Source organism: Muscardinus avellanarius (assembly GCF_963383645.1).
Source record: "Muscardinus avellanarius genome assembly, chromosome: 1".
In the NCBI taxonomy this organism is placed as follows: Eukaryota; Metazoa; Chordata; class Mammalia; order Rodentia; family Gliridae; genus Muscardinus; species Muscardinus avellanarius.
Window position 1 is genome coordinate 105,156,564 of NC_137786.1, and position 19,090 is coordinate 105,175,653.

Genomic DNA, 19,090 nt, shown 5'->3' on the forward strand with positions numbered 1-19,090 from the left:
TGCCTGAACTGGCTTAGGTCTTACCATCCCGGAACCTGTCACCAGCATACCACAGAGGTGACATGCCTGTGATTGGTCTGTCCTAAATCTCATTCTGCAACCCTGGAAGGAGTAAGAAAAGGGTAAAGGGTAGCTCCCCTACCAAGAATGAGACACTGCACAGAAAGAAAAGAGGTTGGGAGTTGGTGGGCAGATCTTGGTGATTAGTGGTCTAAGAAAGCTGGAGGCCCTCCTGACTGCATTGACGGACTCCACTGCCCACCCTCCGGTTCGTTTCTCACCCGACCACCTCTCCAGCAACAGGATGGGCTTCTGCTGACTTGAGAAAAATTCATACTTACCAGCCTCTGCCTTTAGTTCTCCCCTGCATTTATGCTGCTCAGGGAGACTCAGAGAATTTTCTCTCCTTTTCTTTCACAGTACACTTACTTAAAATACACACATCTGTTTAAGACTCCACCCAAGAGGAGACAAACGAAGAAATTATCAGGAGCCAATATAATTATGGATGTGCTCATTAAATATCTAGGTTTAAAGAAACTTAACAAATATATTGAAGTAACAGAATTAAATCATACATCATTTAAAAATATAAAAAGCACACTTCTACCATTTAAACCCAGCCACTATTTTAAGTTTTTTCGGCCTTCCTTCAGATAATGCTGTCACACTCGTAAATCTTGATTCCTTTACTCTCCATAACATAATACAGGCATTTTCCATGTTGCCGTCAGGACCGCGTAAACAGTAACAAGCATTTCATTAGGAAGACATGCTGTAAATTCACCAATCCCTTCTTCTCTTACCAGACTCTTAGGTTTTCTCCTGTTTTTGCCTTTTCCACTGCTATGAAGGACAGTGTTGCTGAACATTTCTAGGGTATTTAACTTCTCGGAGGCATTATCTTATTTCTTGAGGAGAGATTGTGAGAAATAGGATTACTGGTTCAGAGAACATAAACATTTTTAAGACTCTCGATGAGACAAATTGCCAAGTTGCTTTTCAAAACTGTTGCATTTATCTCTCCTGCCTCTGGCGATTTGTGAGAGGATCAGTTTCCCTACATTCTTCCAGCAGTAGACATTTTGGATTTTTAAACATTCCCTGGATATAATAGGCAAAAAGTTCATGTTGTTTATGTTTTAATTTGCATTTCCATAGTTACTAACAAGGTTAGATGCTTTTACATGTGTTGATTAGCTATGATTTATGCTCTGCTTACTCACTGTCTTTTCTTCCTTTTAGATCCCAAAACAGCTTCCGAGACAGAAACAGATATCTGTGCGGAATGGGAGATAAAGACCATCACTAGTGCTCTGAAGACCTACCTAAGGTAGGACTTGCCTTCCATGAGGCAGGGCGCCAGCTAGTTCTCATGCAGTCAGGAAACAGTTTTATTTTCAGCCTCCAGAGAACTGTTGGGTGGGTGCTGGAGATGTGGAAACAGCTTCTGCGTGGGTGCATTTAGTTCGGCTGGTCAGGCTGATTGTAAATCATCTGTAGTTGATAGGTTGCCATTGTGCATGGGTACATGAATGATTTAGGAAGCTTCATTCTGAATGAGAAGTACTGAGATAATTAGCCTCGAACAGAACCTAAAATACCATCTTCCCTGAATAATCTAAGAAAACCAGGAATCATATATCACATTCTGTCGAGAGTGCATGATTACATACCCCATGAATTTTGATATTTTTGTACACTGCTCAGAGCATATTGTTTACATTGGTCCTTGAAAGTGCGAACTTAATGGAACTCGTCTTGACTCCTTCAACTTAGTTTTAGAAAATATTACCTTACTGGAGAGACTATTTTCCATGCATTTGCGTATGCGATAATATTGCTGTTCTCTACCCCGATCTTGGGTAATTGACTAGCCCTCTGCATCTCAGTTTCCTGAACAGAAAGAAATGTATGGTGGACCTGAAGTGCAGGGATGTGGTAGTTATACACAGCAGTTTCATGGAACTGCAATTAAGAATTGTATGGCCGGGCATGGTGGTGCATGCTTATAATTCCAGCATTTGGGAGGCTGAGACCAGAGGATCAGAGTTCGCGGACAGCCTCAGCTACTTAGTAAAGCACTCCGTAACTTAGTGAGACCCTGTTTCAAAATAAAGAATAAAAATAGGGCAGGGGGTGTAGCTTGGAGGTCGAATGCCCCTGGATCCCATTCCCAGACCCGCTAAAATAAAATAAAATAAAATAAAATAAAATAAAAGAGTTGTGAGCCTTTTGAAGATTCACTTGGCTGGAAAGCTAAGGCCACAGAAAGCCACAGAAAAGTATTGAGTCTTATTGACTCTTGGGGCATTGAAGTCAGGAGTAAGAAACAATGCCAGGAAGACTAAAAGTTGAATTAGAGAATCCAGCAGAAATGAAATCTAAGCCAAAACCTGCAAGTAATCTGTTGAATTTAATTATCAGGAGAAAACTCAAGTTTGTAGCTAAAACATACTCATACCCAGGAGGTGAAATTTCCTTGCATGACACCTAACGTTAGGGGCTCTAGCCTTTTGGAGCAGTACTCCACTTGGGAACAAAACACCTACAGAAGTTTTTTACAGTGTTATCAGATGAACTGATTCTCACAACGAACTGCTGGAGAGACGAGAGTATAAGCCCAGGTAACTGCAAACATGTAGTTAGTTGCCTAGTTCTCAGACATCCTCAAATGCTCCTGCTGATGGGTGAGTCACTGACTAAAAAGGAAATCTCTTGGTTTGTGCTAGACTTTTGCATTAGCACTTTTCTCACTGTGACTCTGAAGCAAACTCATAGTCAATCCTTTAAAAAAGAGGGAGAATGAAAAATTTCAGGTGAAATCTCAGGACCCTTGTGCAGGAAACTAAATTGAATTGCTGTTGTTTCCCAGTTATCTGAGTCTTTGAGGAATGTAGTCTTGTTTGGAAGTTTTAAGGCTGCCGTTTAGAGAGAATCTGACTATTGTATTATTGAGTTGACTAGTCTGTATCTTTTTATTCCAGAATGCTTCCAGGGCCACTCATGATGTACCAGTTTCAAAGAAGTTTCATCAAAGCAGCGAGTAAGTCATCTTTTTATCACAATTTTAAGGGGAAGAGAGAGAATAGTTTTCTGTTTTAAAGAATAGTCAGTATCCAAAATTAAATATTATCTAACCCATTGTATTCTGCACGTAGAGTGGCCACATGCATGCTCATGAGACTCTGACATAATAAAAACGGAACTGACTCAGGACTGCTAGGGCCTGGTTTTCTTGGGGAGGAGGGAGCTGGTGGGAAGGGGAGAGAGGAGAGAAAGGCAAGCTTGCCATTCTAGTTTTGATTATGCGGCTTCTAACTTCTTGGGTTTTTTCCATCATTGAGTAGCATTTTACAGAATGAATCAGACATTGCACATTACCTAAATTGAGCATTGGAAGTGTTTCCCTGAATACAACACCATTTATATAACTTCACAGCCCGCTTTCCATCATGTCTTCCATTTACAGCTTCTGATCATTCTTCAATTATCTCATCTGGGTCCCTAGCATCATATTACTGGTATTAAAGTACATAGGGATTAGGTGCGAGCTACCCTAAGTATACTGGAATCTGTCTACGTGGGATAGGCCTCCTGTAAGGGGGCAGTGAGATTCTCTATCAGATTTAAATCTGGCATGAATCCTCACAGTATTACCGTGTGGATAGCTTGTGCCTTCCCTTGGTCCCTTTAAGGTTTGCTTACCATGGTAGCTACTACTGGCCTAGTTTAGTAGAACCTAATGTTCTGGTGGCCTTATCTACCCATAGCTGTCCCCTTAAAACGGAGAAGAGAAGGACGTGAAAGAGAACTGAGAGTGAAGGTGGTGTTTATGTGATTTCTTTCTCAGAGAAATTCCAACCCCCTAGCAACCATTCTCTAATTAAACCTCACATCAGTCCTATAAATAGGTGTGATGAGTACCAGCAATCTATTTCCCAGAGAAATGAAGCCACTTACCTTAGTTCAACTAAGAGGCTGTGACAAGCTCTGATATCGGTGAGAGGGTGGCAGAGAAGTTTAAATATTTTCTCTGCCCTTGATTTTTTTTTTCCTACCAGTCTGCTTGTCATACGTAACTTAAGAATATAGCGCATTTCATTTGGTTTCTCTGATGCGGTCTCCATGAATTATTTTGCTATTTGAGACCCTTGCAGTGTTGTTCACATTAAGATTTGTTTATCACTTTACCAGTGCATAAAGTTCCTTCCTTCCCTGAAATGAAAGGAGGCCTCTGGGGAGCCCGCTGCTCCTGAGTCGTCTCTGCTCTGGGTAAACAGCTGACTGGCTCCATTTCATCACGTCATCATCTTGGCTTGGATTTTTTGAGAGTCATTATTTTGATGAACCCTGTTACAGAAAGCACCCACAAAAAGGACTTCTAGATTTAGTCGTGCTGTTCATGTAATACTCACTCAAGACAGGATTATAAATCTTGGAGAAATCCTCAGTCTCTTAGGGCTCAAACTTTCCTGATTTTGTCTTGAAAAATGAGTCAGCCGTGACACTGATCAAACCTCGCCTCCCTTCCTCTGCAGAGCTGGAGAATCAGGAGACTCGGGTCTCTGAAATCCACAGCCTCGTTCATCGGCTCCCAGAGAAAAATCGGCAGATGTTACAGCTGCTCATGAACCACTTGGCAAAGTAGGTTTATGACCAATGGCTAGCCCTTTTCTCACCCCAGAAAGTTCTTAGCAGTAAAGCTGGTCTCAGTTCTGCTTACGTTTCCCTCTCCCACTATTGCATCCAGTATGCTGGAGGCTTAGGAAAGAAATGTGTGAAATGTTAACTGCAGTGGCTAAGAGCAGCAAATGCCAGATGGCCTTCGCAGAGGAGGCTGGGGAAGCGCCCTCTGGAGCAGGCTGCCTCCTGGAGTTTGCAGGGGGTTCTGCTCTCCTGACGATCAAGGGCAAACCGGAGTGTGTCGTCTCGGACACCAGGTCACCACTCAGAGCTTTTAGGGCTTAAATGTTCTTTTGGTGATAGAGGACAAACAGGAAAATGTTACAGGTTTACAGAACTTGGATTTAGACTGAGGAGGTCTGGATTCTGGAGCTGACTCTGTTCTTCCAAGTCAGTGAACCACCCCAGACAAACCACTGAGCCTTCTGTTCCTCAGTTTCTTCACTTGTCAAGTGTGCGTAATAGATTCTGCTTATCTATAAGATCACTGACTTTTTAAAAAAAAATCACATGTGTTAAAAGCCTTTGAAGAGTATAGAGGATAAAGGAATTATTTTTGGCAAATGCTCAATTACCCTTTTAGATAATCAAAGCATTCAGCGAGGGCCTGGTTTTCTTGCTAGGAGTATTTACACTGTTGGGATGGTTTTGAATTTTTGTGTATTTACTATTGTTTGACCCTTTTGGAAGTAGTCTTGCTGATGTCCCTAGCTGTGTCAGTCACTATGTGTGTGTTATGTTCTAACCTCTCACTGACTTTGATGGAATGTTCTTGGTTGCAGACTGGAGCAAAAGAAAAGAATGGATGTATAATAGTTAACCCAAATCGTTAAGCCCTGAATTCTACTGAACTGAAATGTTAGAAATATGGCCCTTACCAGCACTTTGCTTTTACCATGAAACCAATCCTGTGGAATAAGTTGAAACTCATCTGAGGGATAGTGTGGTAGTTACTTTTCATATATCTGTCATATACTACATAGCACCTTTTGGAGAGAAACTATGTAAAAATTTGTATGGGCATTATGAAAAAATAAATTAGAGGATTTTGTTTGTTGGGGGAAGGCAACTGGATAGTCAAGGATTGCTCCATTATGGATCATTTCTTTCTCTTTTTTCTTGCCATGCTAGATCAGAATTGCATGTTCAGAAACAATTAAGAAGCATAATAAAGAGCATGCGAGTTTGCAATGAGAATGCTTCCAAAATGCCAAAGAATTCTGATGAAATGTGTTTAAAATAATGGGAACTAAGGCCGGGCGGGGTGGTGCACACTTGTAATCCCCGCGCTTGGGAGGCCGAGACAGGAGGATCACGCAGGTTCGAAGCCAGCTTCGCTGGCTTAAGAGACCCTGTTTCCAAATAAAATATAAAATAGGTCTGGGAGTGTAGCCCGGAGGTAGAAGGATTCCATCCCCAGTACCACCAAAAAAAAAAAAAAAAAGGAACTAAGGTTTAAAAAGTAGCTCCTGATGCTGTGAGAGACAGTATGATACCTGTTTCACACAACCCAGAGTCAGGCATTTAACCCTAAATCTGATTTCAGTCTTAGTTGCAAAACTTTGCACATTGGAAGTGCATGCACTAAAACATAAGAGAGTGCAGGTGCACGCTCAGCCGAGTGTATGTGGAGGTGCTTGGACTGCTTATGGCCACTGGGTCTTCAGGAGACCTTGAAGCCTGCTGGAAGCTACTGGAGGAGAGGGGTTAGGAACCAACTGAAGGCACCCCGTCTTTGTCTTTTCAATTTGGGTGGTCAGAATGAGAGCTTAATTGGTCTGCAAGAGACCAAACCTAGGTGGTAACCCAGCAGAGCCATTACTGAACTTCTCTTATTCGCACATTGCTCTGAGAATTGTTGGGGATCTTTAAAGAAGGAGAAAAATAAATAAATAAATTAATTAATTAAATAAATTAATTAATTAAATAAATAAAACCAGACTCTAACGTAAATCATGAGCAGTCAAGCCTATTTATCTCATGGTGGAGAGTTCATTTCTCCTATTTCCTGTTAAGTTCAGAGCATTCTTTTTTCCTAACCCAAACCATAATACACTGGAATATGCAAGTTACAGCTGTGATCCTGACATCTTTGCCTTCTAACCAATTTAAACCAATTTTGTTACTGGAGTTATTTATTCCATACCATTTCTGGAGCATTTTATCTGACTTGCCATTCCTAAGAATAATTTTTGTTGGTTTTATGGCATTTCTCTGTTCATTTAATCATTGAGAAATTTATGTATAGATGAGCTCTCATGCCAGGATGCAAGGTAGTCCAAGATGATATGGAAAACACTGACTCCAGTTCTTAGTCCTCAGAGCCTCCAGATTAAAAATGTCCTCGAATAGGGAGACGTGTATAAGTGAACCTCACTGAATTCAGTCAAGAGAATGTATCTAGGTCTCAAAAAATTCTTTGGCACCTATAGGAGTTCTAAGATTGCACTTTAACTCTATTCTCACAGTACTCTCCTTATTTTAAGATCCAGCAGAAAGGGAAACTTGGGACAAGAGCTTTGTCTAATTCCAGCTTTCTCAGGTTCAGACTTAGCCTAGGATCTGCCTGAGCTATTGTTCCTCTGGGTCACTTACTTAATGGTCAGCTTCCTTCCTAAGTTTTGGTTTCAGGGCCAATGCTGCTGGAAAACTCAGTGTTTACTTCTCTCGTTACTTACTATTTGCCCTGTGCATCTCAGGCTTCTGGTTCAAAGGCAAGATATTCCGTATTGTGTATTTTTTTAAAGTATTCTTTTAGTACATTCTCCAAATTGACTCCCTTTAGCTGTGGGGGAGACTTAAGGCATTTTGTATTTAATCTCAAGAAAAATGCATTCAGAGGGGGGAAAAATCTTGGAGGGAAAGAATCGAAAACTCCAAACCTCTGAAGCAAATGATTGCTAGGGTGCGTCCAAGCGACAGAGTGGTTGGTTTTGTTTCAGGTTTCAGAGGGAGCATAAGAATTATAGGCAACCATGCACATATTTTTGTTTTCCCGGCTTAAATCTACTATGATAATTAGATGTTTTTGACTTGGATCTTGGAATCTAGTATCCAGTCTGGGGTCATGTGCCTCAGAGCGTGGTTAGGATCACCAGCGGTGCTTGTTTACCTTGGTACTTCTGGGCTTCACTCTGGGTCTTATACTAAATCAATCTCTGCCTGGGAATCAGCATTTCTGGTTTATTTCCCAGGCACTTACAGTGCTAGCAGTCTTTTGAGAACGACTGGCCTGTAGAATGAGCCAACTGTAATGATTTTCTGGGAGAAATAGATTAAGAGGAATATAGATTGGGATTTAGAAGAATATTACTAATAAGAAGAAGAATCTTTAAACTTCAGATTGAAAAAGAGTTTATCGTCATGATTAAATTAGTAGCAATCCTACTTTGATTTTCCAATACTTCACAGTTTGGCTTTGCATTAAATCAAGCCTTCAGCAGATGACTTTGTTTGAAAATCATGAATAAGGCATTTTTAATTATGAAAAAAATCATCCTCAGTTAGCTTTGGATCTTTGTGCAAATTATTCTACCACATTAAGCCTCAGTTTTCTAAGTTCCCTATCGTGGGATTCTATGTTTTTATCAGGTGGGCGTGGGAGGTGGATAATAGGAACAAGAAAAAATTCCCAATCTTATCATTGTAGTAGGAAATAAGAGTAGATGAGTAATAAAGACTAATTTCATGGTAGTTTCCTAATGTTTACATATTATGATGACTCCAGGTACATTGTATATCCCGGTACATACCATTCATCATAGCTCACTGTAACTTTATTACAGTGTTCATGCCATGCAGGAGTATTTCAAAGTACTCCCCATACATCAGGAGTCACTATTAAAAATACCTTTTCATAGCTGGTTTTCCCAAAACATTTACTGAGAAATAAATCTCAGTCTCTTTCCTTTTTTGGTGCAATTATTCCTTTGTTGCTAGGGTGTTGTCAGAGAGGCAGAACCATTTCTTGTTTCTTCAAGAAGGTATTGTATTGCCTAGGATGTGTTGGGCTGTAAGAAACAGAAAATCCAATTTGAAATGGCTCAGACAATATGGAAATCTATTGTGTCACTACACGAAATCATTTCTGAGAGTCAGTTGACTTCTTGGTTCATGAAAGACTCTGGTTATTTCCTTGTTCCTGCTCAGCCAGCCTCATGGCCTTCCCCTGCTCCTCTCTGGATCTTCAGTTGTTACAGCATATCCTTGCACATCAGTAGAGAGGCAGAAGAGGTATTATTTCTTTTTGAGTTTCTTTGAAAGCTATGATGATACTTTTCCCAGATGTTCTCCAGCAGACTTCCCAACACATCTCATTGGTCCAGAGTAATCACCAGCCAGGAGAAAGGGACCACCATGATTATTTTATACCAAACAAGGTTTACCTGAGCCACCTTCAGGAAGTGTGGACACCAGAATTACAGGAGAGCTTTGAATAGCAGCCCATGGTGTCTGTGGAAAGTAGAGTTGGCAAAATTATATTCAAGGAGCATTAAGTTTGGTGAATGAGCTTTTCATGGTGTGCTAATTCAGATAAAACATGGGACCAAAAGGCCAACTTGGGAGGAAAGATGAGAACATCTGCCTATGGGAGGTATGCACTGAATTATACAAGTTTGAGGGTAGAAGGTAAAAGAAAGTAGAGTAATGAAGAAAGCAGAATTGACTTTGGCCCCACTGCTTCCTTTTCTTCTTTTTATTGCTCAATTGTCTAATGTTTATTTTGGTCATCTGTTACATGTTGTGACATTCCAAGAAGGACAGGATTCTATTGATTGCAGGGATGAGGAAAGAACATTGCAGGGCAAATGCTTGGCATACAAGTGAGACCTCATCAAAATCCGTAGACTCCACTGAAGAAGTGATCAAGGGGTGAGCAGCTGGAGGCTCAGCTGTTTCCTCATTCCTGTGACTGAAGTCTGAGTACTTCCAGGCATCCTTGCAAAATCAAAAGACTGTACTCCTGTTTCCTTAATGATCTAGAAACAGTAGATTGAGTTCATGTGCAAATACCTGTGGTTATAAAGAAAGCCATTAGGAGGCCACCAAGGAGGGGCGGGCCCTCGTGATTAAGTAGCATGCCTTCAAGTTCTTAAGAAGGGATTAAAATAGAAGGATGTGACACAGGTACTTGACATTAACACATTTTTTTCAGATATTCCAGTATTCCTTCTTCCTCCATCCCAAGTCTGGAAGATAAGAGTTAGCTAGTGATGAGCTGTTAAACATATGAGAAGAACAAGTTATTTCTTTGCCATCAACACTAGTCCAAACAAAATAGCTGGGGAACTTTACAAAGCACATTTAAAGCAAACAGTACTTTTGAGGTAATGGCTTTCTAAGATGAGAAGCTCCTGTGAGCTTCTTTGGCTCTCAAACCTTTGTTCTTTCCAATAAAACTAGATACGCCACCAACCCATGGTGGCTCACACTTGTAATTCCAGTACTTAGGAGGCTGAAACAGGAGGATCTCAGGTTTTGGGCCAGCCTCAGCTACTTAGTGAGACCTTGTTTCAAAATAAAAAAATAAAAGCCCGGCGTGGTGGCGAACGCTTGTAATTCCTGCACTTGGGAGGCAGAGACAGGCGGATCACACTGTTTCGAAGCCAGCCGCGCTGGCTTAAGAGACCCTGTTTCCAAGTAAAAATATTTTAAAAAATAGGTCTGGGAGTATACCCCAAAGGTAGAAGGGTTTCCAGGAACCCCAGTACCACAAAAATAAATAAATAAATAAATAAATAAATAAATAAATAAATAAATAAATAAATACTAGGGATGGGAGTGGAGCTCAGAGGTTGAATGCCCCTGGGTTCAATCTTCAGTACTGTAAAAAGAAAAAAAAGAAAAAACCACCAACAACTGGACACCCCACTGCTGCCAGTGCACAATCGCATGGCGAGGCCAGTGGTGGTGTGGCACAATACTCCTCTGTCACCACACTGACCATGTGAGAACCCGTTTGGCTTTCCTGCACTGACTCCCACACTGAAGCAGTAGTTCTGATGAATCGAACCCCTGTGTATCTCTTGAACACATCGATTTCTTTCTGTCTCCACTAACTCCTTAGGTCAAGCTGCCATGTCTTACTCAGACGTCTTGCAAAGCCCCCTCCCTGTTTGCTCTGAGCCCTTTCCACTTTCCACAGAGTGCCAGCCCTGCAGCCAAGATGCAGTTTCAACACGTGATTCCCCTGCTTTAAAAACCCTCAAAGGTGGCTTCCCATCTGTCTTAAGATAAATCTCTGAAATACCCCCAAGGACTTGTCTGAACCAGGCTCTTTCAGAATTCTCAGCCTCATCCTGTCTCCCATGATCACCACTGGATCCCTACTGTGCGGCACTCAGGAGACAGGGGCTTTTGAGTTGAAGCATGGGTGGTCTCCTGGCCACTTCCTCTCCTTTTCTCCTCTTTTTTTTTTTTTTTTTTTTTTTGCGGGTCTGGGCATGAAACCAGGGGCATTTGACCTCCAAGCTACACCCCTGCCCTATTTTTTATTCTTTTATTTTGAAACTGGGTCTCACTGAGTTGCAGAGGGCCCCACTAAGCAGCTGAGGCTGTCCCCAAACCACAATCCTCCAGGTCTCAGCCTCCCGAATGCTGGGATTACAAGCTTGCGCCACCACACCCGGCTTCTCCATCTTTTGCTGTTTACAGTTCATTTTCTTCTTTCTGCAGCGGCCTCTCCCCAGCCCCTGCCTGCCAAAGCCTACCTGGCTCTGGCTTTGCTCACATGCTTCTGCCTGTGAGAGCCTCGCCTGCTGCCTGTGCCCTCTGGCTCTCGGAGCCTTTGTTACTTATTTATTTTTTATTTTTATTTTGTTTGCGTGCAGTGCACCACTGTTGACCAGTGGGACAGTTTGCCAGGTGTATATGATCCCCGTTAGGCGAGAATGACGGGCAACCTTTTCCCCTTGTCTTCATTTCTTTACCTGGGGGTTACAGTCAAGCTCACATATGTTCTATTTACTGTTGCTGCTTCGCAAATTGCTGTCTGAAAGATTTGAACAAGTTTCAAACATTTTGAAAGGGGGTGATTTGAATTGAAAATTTCAGATGTCCGTGCTCACAGTTGGCTGGAGCTGAGCAGACGGCACAGCCCATCTCGGGCCGGCCATTGTTCCTCAGTCCTTATGGTCTCTTGTGCCTGGCCCACTTCTTTCATACCTCCTATTTGGTGGTGGTGCCGGTATTTAAAGGGTTTAGAATCCCTAGCCTATCTGTCTGCTTATCCCCAAATAAGAGCTCAGTATTTGTTGAGCCTATAAATGAACAAGGAAAAATGGGCTGGAAGAATTACTTCCTTCACTGGCATTTTTTTTCCTAAAAGATTTATTATTTTTGATAGATTGGAGGTCCCTGGAAGCAGTGGAAGATACTGCTTCCAGGCATGTTATGCTTACAGGGCAGGGAAAAAAAGGTTTTTGTTTTGTTTTGTTTTAAGACTAAGAATGGGATTCTCAGAGGACCTTCTCCAGCTATTTTTGGCACAACCAAAGGAAAATCTATTTAAAGGGACACTGCAAAGAGTCCAACCAAACATTTTAAAGCAAACAGGCAACTTAGCACTTTAAATTAATGGAAATGCAGAAGAAGAAATCAGAGCTCAGCCCTTATTTAGCCTAGCTGCCAGGCCCTCACTTACTTGCAACACAAGAATTTCTCTGCTCTGTGGCTTTCCAGCATTCAGGCTTGGGAGAGGGAAAGAACAAATTCAGTTTAAAGTTTTTGCTTAATTTTTTTTTTTCTGAATTCAAGGAACTATTTTTCCCATCCTGTGGAGAACGCCCTTCTCCAAGGGGAAATGCCTGACTCCAAGCTGTTAATCCTCCACAATCTTAAGGCTCCTTTGATTTGAGCCTCTTGTTTGTTTTGAGTTGTTTCACTTGTGTTTGGATTTATTTTTTCAATTACTTTCTTGTTTTCTGATTCCACTCTTCCTCTCTCAAACTCAAGGAGTCACCCATGGACTGCCCTCTAGAATTTGAGCAGGAGGGCTCTTTTTCCCTTCTTAATTGCTGCCCCAGTTTATTTGGGGGTTTTATAAATGCAAGAGTATCAACAGGCGGTGACAGGACCATGCTTTAATTTCCTCTTTGCCAACCCTGAGCAAAGCATAGATTTCTTGTGCGTATGCACTGGCCATGAGAGCCGTTCAATGTCCCTCTTTTTGGGCACCGGAGTCCTCTCTTGCTGCCCTGGCTTTGCACAGTACAGTGAACCTTACCTACAGTACTTATTTTCTTTCATTAATTGGTTTCTCACCAACTCTTCACAACAATTGTGACTCCAGTATGGCAGGGGAGACTCCCAGGTACTTGAAGTTCATCTGTCCAGCTGAGAGCACAGTGGTTAAAACATTTTAAAGCCAGACTGCCTGATTTTGATCTGCCACTCCTTGTAGCCTTTTGTGATTTGCTTGTCTTCCCTATGTAACAGGTTGCCTTATCTGAAAAAAAAAAAAAAAAAGATGGGCTAACACTTGCATGAGAAATGTTCAAATTAGCATCTCAGTTTTTCAAGCCTCTCCTGTGTGCATTGCAGTCACCCATTGCAGCGACCTGTCCTGTGCAGTCTCTAACCCGGTTCAGGCAAGTCCACCCTGATAACTGCTCCCGCTTATTCCATGGGCCCCATGCCTCCTAACCCCCATCCCGACCCCCAGGAGGCATGACACAAAATGGCATCCACATACAACCTGGGAGCTAGGAGATGTGGAAGCACTCCCAGGGGAAAGCCTTTAGCCAATGGGAGATGAAGCTGGGGATGCTAAGAAGCAGTCACGACACAGTTTCTTAGAAGATGAACCTGAGGGACTGATCATGTATTGGTCCTTGGACCAGGCTATAGCTAGTTTGTCTGCCTTCTTCCTCCTGAGAATCCCCTAGTCAGGTACTAGCATGTAAGCCTTTTTTTTTTTTTTTTTTTTTACCTCAGTCTCTTCCTTAGAGGAATCCTAAAGTAAGACAGCTTAATAGAACCTATTGTCTTAGAAGAATGTTTAGCATGTAGTACATGCTGCGTAAGTGTTAGCTTTCACAATTTGAGAAATTGAGAGATGAAATAAAGATGATCATGGAGCCTTGCCTTGAGGTGAGGAGACAGAGCAATTTGAAGCAATGAAACCAAAATAGTTCTTTCTCAGTGACTGGATAGGGCTCTTTTTGTAGTTATTGGTCAGCAAAATCTTTAGGGCTGGATGCCAAAAAACATGGTATACACACACAGCTCCCTTTCTCTTGAGAGATTTCTGTGCACGCATGTGTTTACTTTTGCTCTGCTATGTTTTCTTGGCAGTTTTTGTGCATTTGGCCCAAAGGGCTGAGCATCTCACCCTTCCTAGCAAAACGAGCCAGCACAGGGTCGGCTGTTCATATCTGGTTTCAGGTCCTACCTTACACCCAGCCTCACACTTCCCTGTGAGGATTCAGGGTTCTCCATGATTCAGCGCCCCGTGGAGCAGTGCACCTGCTCCAAACAGCACGCTGAGTGGGGCCGACTTCCACCGGAGGGCATCGCTTCCTCCCACCCCCTCGCCCTTCTGCTTCTTGGTGTTGCAAGGCTGATTTCATCTCAGAAGCAGCTGTCTTTGCTGCACTTTAATAACTCTTAATTTCCTGGAGGGGGACAACACGTTATATCACAAAGACTCATCTTGGTCTCCATGGTCTGGAAATTTCCACTCATCTTTGTAATCTTTGAAATACTTCCCTTTGTGGGAGACTCTGACTTGCCTTCTGTCTGACTCAGTTTCACTGCTCTCTCAGATGCATTCCTGGATCAAACATTCCCATCCACTGTGAAAACCGCCCCTGCCACCCAGTTTATCCTTCCTGAGTTACTGGAATTTGTAATGAAGCATTAATCTACTGTAAGGAAGTTCCTGAATATAATCAGCTCCATTCTGTCGCAATAGATACTTTCTCTCTTTTGCAGTTTAACCCGCATAAAAGTTAGCAAAAATGTCCTGTGTTTTAATTATGGCATCATATTAGTCTTTTCTGCTTTCTCACATGTACAGAAATGGTTTTCTTCAAGCAGTTCTGCATCCTGGGTTAGTGTGTTCAATTTGTTATTGTATGTATAAATTATTTTGTCTTGATCCTATTCAGTAGAGGAACCCACATTCTTTGGTCTTCCCGTACACTTGACGGTATATAGAATTGGGTAGATTAAAATCACTCTTTTATTAAAGTCAGATGTTTAGTGAGAAAATGAAGTACACTAGGCCTCAAAAAAGAACCAATAAACTAATTTTTTTGGCTCTAAGCAACAGAAGTTAACTGTGGCTAATTAAAAAATAGAAGAAAAAAATGTATTGGAAAGGTTCTGGGTCAATTACATCATTGAGAGTGAAGTTCAGTCACCAGGCATTGCAAAGAGGCCCCAAGGCCCCGTGGTTCCTGGTATCATATCTCACTACATTTTCCTAGGCCCTGGTCTCTTCTCTGGTTGATAATGGTCTGAAATCTTGCTTCTTATTTCACTGAGAAAACAGATGCAGTCAGAAGAGAAGAGTTACTACCATCGTATCCACACCTGTGCTCGGGTTTTTACCATTTCTCTGGCATGATAGAGGAATAGCCAGTGTTTCTACCTTCCTTCTGTAGAGCTCTGAGCCAGTCAATTCTTTTCTGCATTCTTAAGGACTCGGACTTTTGACTTTAACAATTTCTTACTCTTCCTTCTACATCATTAACTTTTTGTCTCTGCTAAATTTTTCCCATCAGTACATACGCATGTTTTAAGTCCTCCGATCTTTCAAAAACCCAAACACAACTGTGAAGAACCTTCCCCAGTCCTACCTCCACTTGTAGATCCCCCCACCGGTCTCTCTTTGCTCTTCTCCCTCCTTAGAACTTCTCAAATTGTCATCTCTGCTTGCTGTTTCCATAGCCTCGCTTCCCATTCGTTCCCTCTTGAGCCTGCTCAGGCTTTTCTACTCACAACTCCCCCGAAACACCTGTGTCAGTGTTGTACCTGTCCTCGTGACTCTCAGTCCCAGACTTCCCTTTCTTGATTGCTCAAAGCACTTAGCACAGTAGCTCATTCCTTCTGCCTGAAAAAGTTTTCTTCACTTGGCTTCCAGGATATCACGCTCCCTGGTTTCCCTGCTGCCACCCTCCCTGCTCCTTCTTAGACTTATTTGCTGTATGACTCAGACATTCAGTTCTCAGACCTGACCTCCCTCCTTTCATCCTTTCTCTCCCAGTGAGGTCTTCCTCAATTGCTCTAAGATTGCAAACTCTAGTCCCCACTCTCCCTGCCCACTGGCACATCTTTTTTTCCCCCCATAGCACATGCTATCATCAAATATACTGTAATTTTTTTAATCTGGTTACTTATTGTTGCCCCCTTGTCAGTGAACTGTATGCTCTCTGAGGCTGATTATTTCTGTCTGCTCTGCACTCATCTATCCTTAGCACATAGACAGGCTTTACACATAGTAGGAGGCACTCTGGAATCACTTATTGGGTAAATGATTTGGAGGCCAAGTGGAAAGTATCCAGGGAACTCATGTGTGTCCCTTTGGAGCACTGCCTTTGCCACAGCTCAGCTCCAACCACTTTGGCCCCCTTATGACTCCAGTGCAGGTTAACATTCCTAGCACAGAGTCAAAATGGCCTTTTGTGGGTAATGCACCGCTTCTGTGACAAGTTGGTATGGAATATTTGCTTATTAAGTTCTTGGTAGGACCACATGGAATAGAAAAGGAGTGTCCAGTTGGACAATTTTCAAATACTAGATGCCATTACTCAAAGGATGCTGGGTAGGTAAAAATACCAGGTATTTACCAGATTCTTGTTTGCTGAAATCAGTTCTTTTCCACAGAGAATCCCTGTTTCACATTACAAACTTCAGGCCTTAAAATATTAACTCTGCGGGGTAAGTGCCTGGATAGCCATGTAATGCATCATTATGTGGAAGATAGGACCGTCACAATAACAAATACACCACAGCAGACAATGCATTCACATATGTCTCTAATACTGGGTCATACATCCTATTCCCCAGAATACTTGACTCTGCTTTTGCCTGATCTGGCACTTTACAAAGGCCTCTCCTCCCCTCACTCATATGTCTGTGGACATGCCCTGGACCAAAATCATTTCCAGCAATGTCTGATGGAGTGAAAGTACAAACCCAGGACTGACCACACTTAAACATGTTTCCTAAGATGTCAGCAGCATTATCTAAATGTTTTCAATAAAATCTCAGGATGTATGCTTTTGAATGAATTATCTTAAAAAAATAAAAGCATGTTTTATTAATTCACCAGCAAAATGGGGGTTTCCCATGTCCCTCAGGCTAGCTGGCAAGTCATATGTTCTTGAAACAGGGGGTTTCTTGAGAAGAAACCCGGCGTTTCCTTACCAGGTTCTTGTCTATGGTGAGCGAACAATGACACCCGCAGACCTCAGGAAGGGGAGTAAAAGGTTTATTGGAAGCAGCAGGGAATAGGGAAAAGTAGCTGAACACCCCTAAGGGGCTGTCGGAACTCTGAAGTCCAGCAGCTGCCTTCAGGACAATACTTGAGGGTAGCCCAAGCCGAATGCCTTCAGTTGTAAGCTGCTTTCTTCCAAAGTCCACACGATCTGCCAGAAAGGAATAGGGAAAGTGGCAGAACACCTCTAGGGCTGTTGGGGCTCTGGTGTCCAGTAGCTGCCTTCAGGTCACTACCCAAGTGTAGCCTGAGCCAAGTGCCTTCAGTTGCACTCCGCCTTCTCTCAAGGCTAACGTGACCTGCAAAAGAGAGAAAAGCTCCCCAAAGGGGAGGGGTTCCCAGAGAGGGAAATTCTGTCTTGGTGACTGCGCTAGGGGTTTATATACGTCTGCATGTCCTCTGTTGGTTGTGGTTGGAGTTTGGGATTCTGGGAATTCTGGGAAGCAGCTCTCAGAATTTGCATAGGGTATTTGCATGTCCTTTGAAGGGTCTTTCAGTAGAAGTATCAGACTGGCTCCAGTGATGTCTCCTGGGTTTGTTGATTAGTAAACAGATGGTTTTGTGTAGCTTTGGTCCTTCTTATCTCTGAACCTTGGAATAGATGATCTCAAAAGCCTTGGAAGTTAATTAGTATTCCTCGCCCCTCAGGAAATTGACTTTTTTCTACCGAGGCCTCTTCCCTATCTGCCTACTTTCTTTTCTACCTCCTCATTCTTATCCTCTGTATTGCCATTTTGTTACTTTAAGACCTGTCACATGAACTGCTCTGCCTGCCACCTAGTTATGGCCTTCCCTTCCTAAGTCACTGCCTGCCCTGTAGCATCATTCTCCCCAGCACCACCCAGCCAGAGGTTAATGAAGCAGAGAACACTGGCAAAATGTAGATTATTAGCATGCTTCGATTCTTGACATGAATTTTCACATCAGAAACTATTTTAATTGTAGTTGAGTATGATCTTACTCAACTGAAAACTAAGGCAACCCTTATGCAAATGTCTCCATGCTTTCTGTCCTTCCAGAGGCTCCCCTTAATAGACCAAGGAACCTAAAACTGAATTCCTAACAAACTAGCTCATAAGGGACCCAGAATAGTGCCCTAATTTAAAAGATAGCCAGAAGAAAGGTTCCAAGTAAAGCACTTTTAGTAGTTACATGGCAATTGTCGTTAAAGGGGCTGCTTGTATCCCTGTGTTCTTTGGGATCTGACAGTTACTCTCCAGTGTTAGGGATGATCAGGACCATCTCTAAGGAAGCTGGCTTGGGTACCAGTACCAGTACCACCAAAAAAAAAAAAAAAGATAAGTAAGTAGCATCATCCAGCTGGCATTATCATTTATTTCAACATGTATTAATTTATTTCTTTATTTGTGGACACAGCACTGACTTAGCCAAGTTACTAGTTATTTATTTGTACTGAGGGGTGGTAGGAAAGAGCATTAGCCTAACAGGCTGAGGTCTTTACCTTATAAACTCATTTTATGCATAGTCTTGAGCAAGTTTACCAGGCTTTCAGTTTTTTTATCTACAAAGTGAAAAGTTTTTTGTTTTGTTATGTTTTAAGAAATATATCATGTCCATACACAGTGCAGTCAAGGAAAGCAGGATCTCCAAGGTAGCCACTTGTATCCCAACTTGGGCTTTCTTCTTTTGGTTTATTTTTGAGTTTTTATATAATAACCATGTGTGCTATTTAAAAAGTTACAATTATTTTTGGTTAGAGGAGCAGGCTCTAACTCCCAACCCCTTTTAGCTTGAGAGACATCCATGGCTGTAAGCAGCAGGCCTGGGTGGGACAAGTCTGTCAGCCCCTGGGAGTTCTGAGACAGCACCCTTTTGTCTGCTTTTGCCCTGTCTTTTGTCTGCTTCTCTGCTTATTTGCATCTCTCCTGGAAAGTAGGCAGCGTAGATAAGGAATACATTTCAGCAATGCTGAAAATGATAAAACTTTATAACGTGAAAAGA

At 42.2% G+C, this 19,090-nt stretch overlaps 1 protein-coding gene across 3 annotated transcripts in view; it reads left to right on the plus strand.

The window, feature by feature from the left end:
- ARHGAP26 (Rho GTPase activating protein 26) overlaps window positions 1–19,090 on the plus strand; it is a gene marked incomplete at both ends in the record, with an annotated part of 441,415 nt that overhangs the window by 279,501 nt on the left and 142,824 nt on the right. For all 3 annotated transcript variants that reach the window (XM_080697772.1, XM_080697773.1, XM_080697774.1), the window contains 3 exons: window positions 1,246–1,333; window positions 2,988–3,046; window positions 4,542–4,647. In XM_080697772.1, coding sequence (XP_080553898.1) covers window positions 1,246–1,333; window positions 2,988–3,046; window positions 4,542–4,647 — 253 coding nt within the window. The remainder of the gene's footprint in view (window positions 1–1,245; window positions 1,334–2,987; window positions 3,047–4,541; window positions 4,648–19,090) is intronic.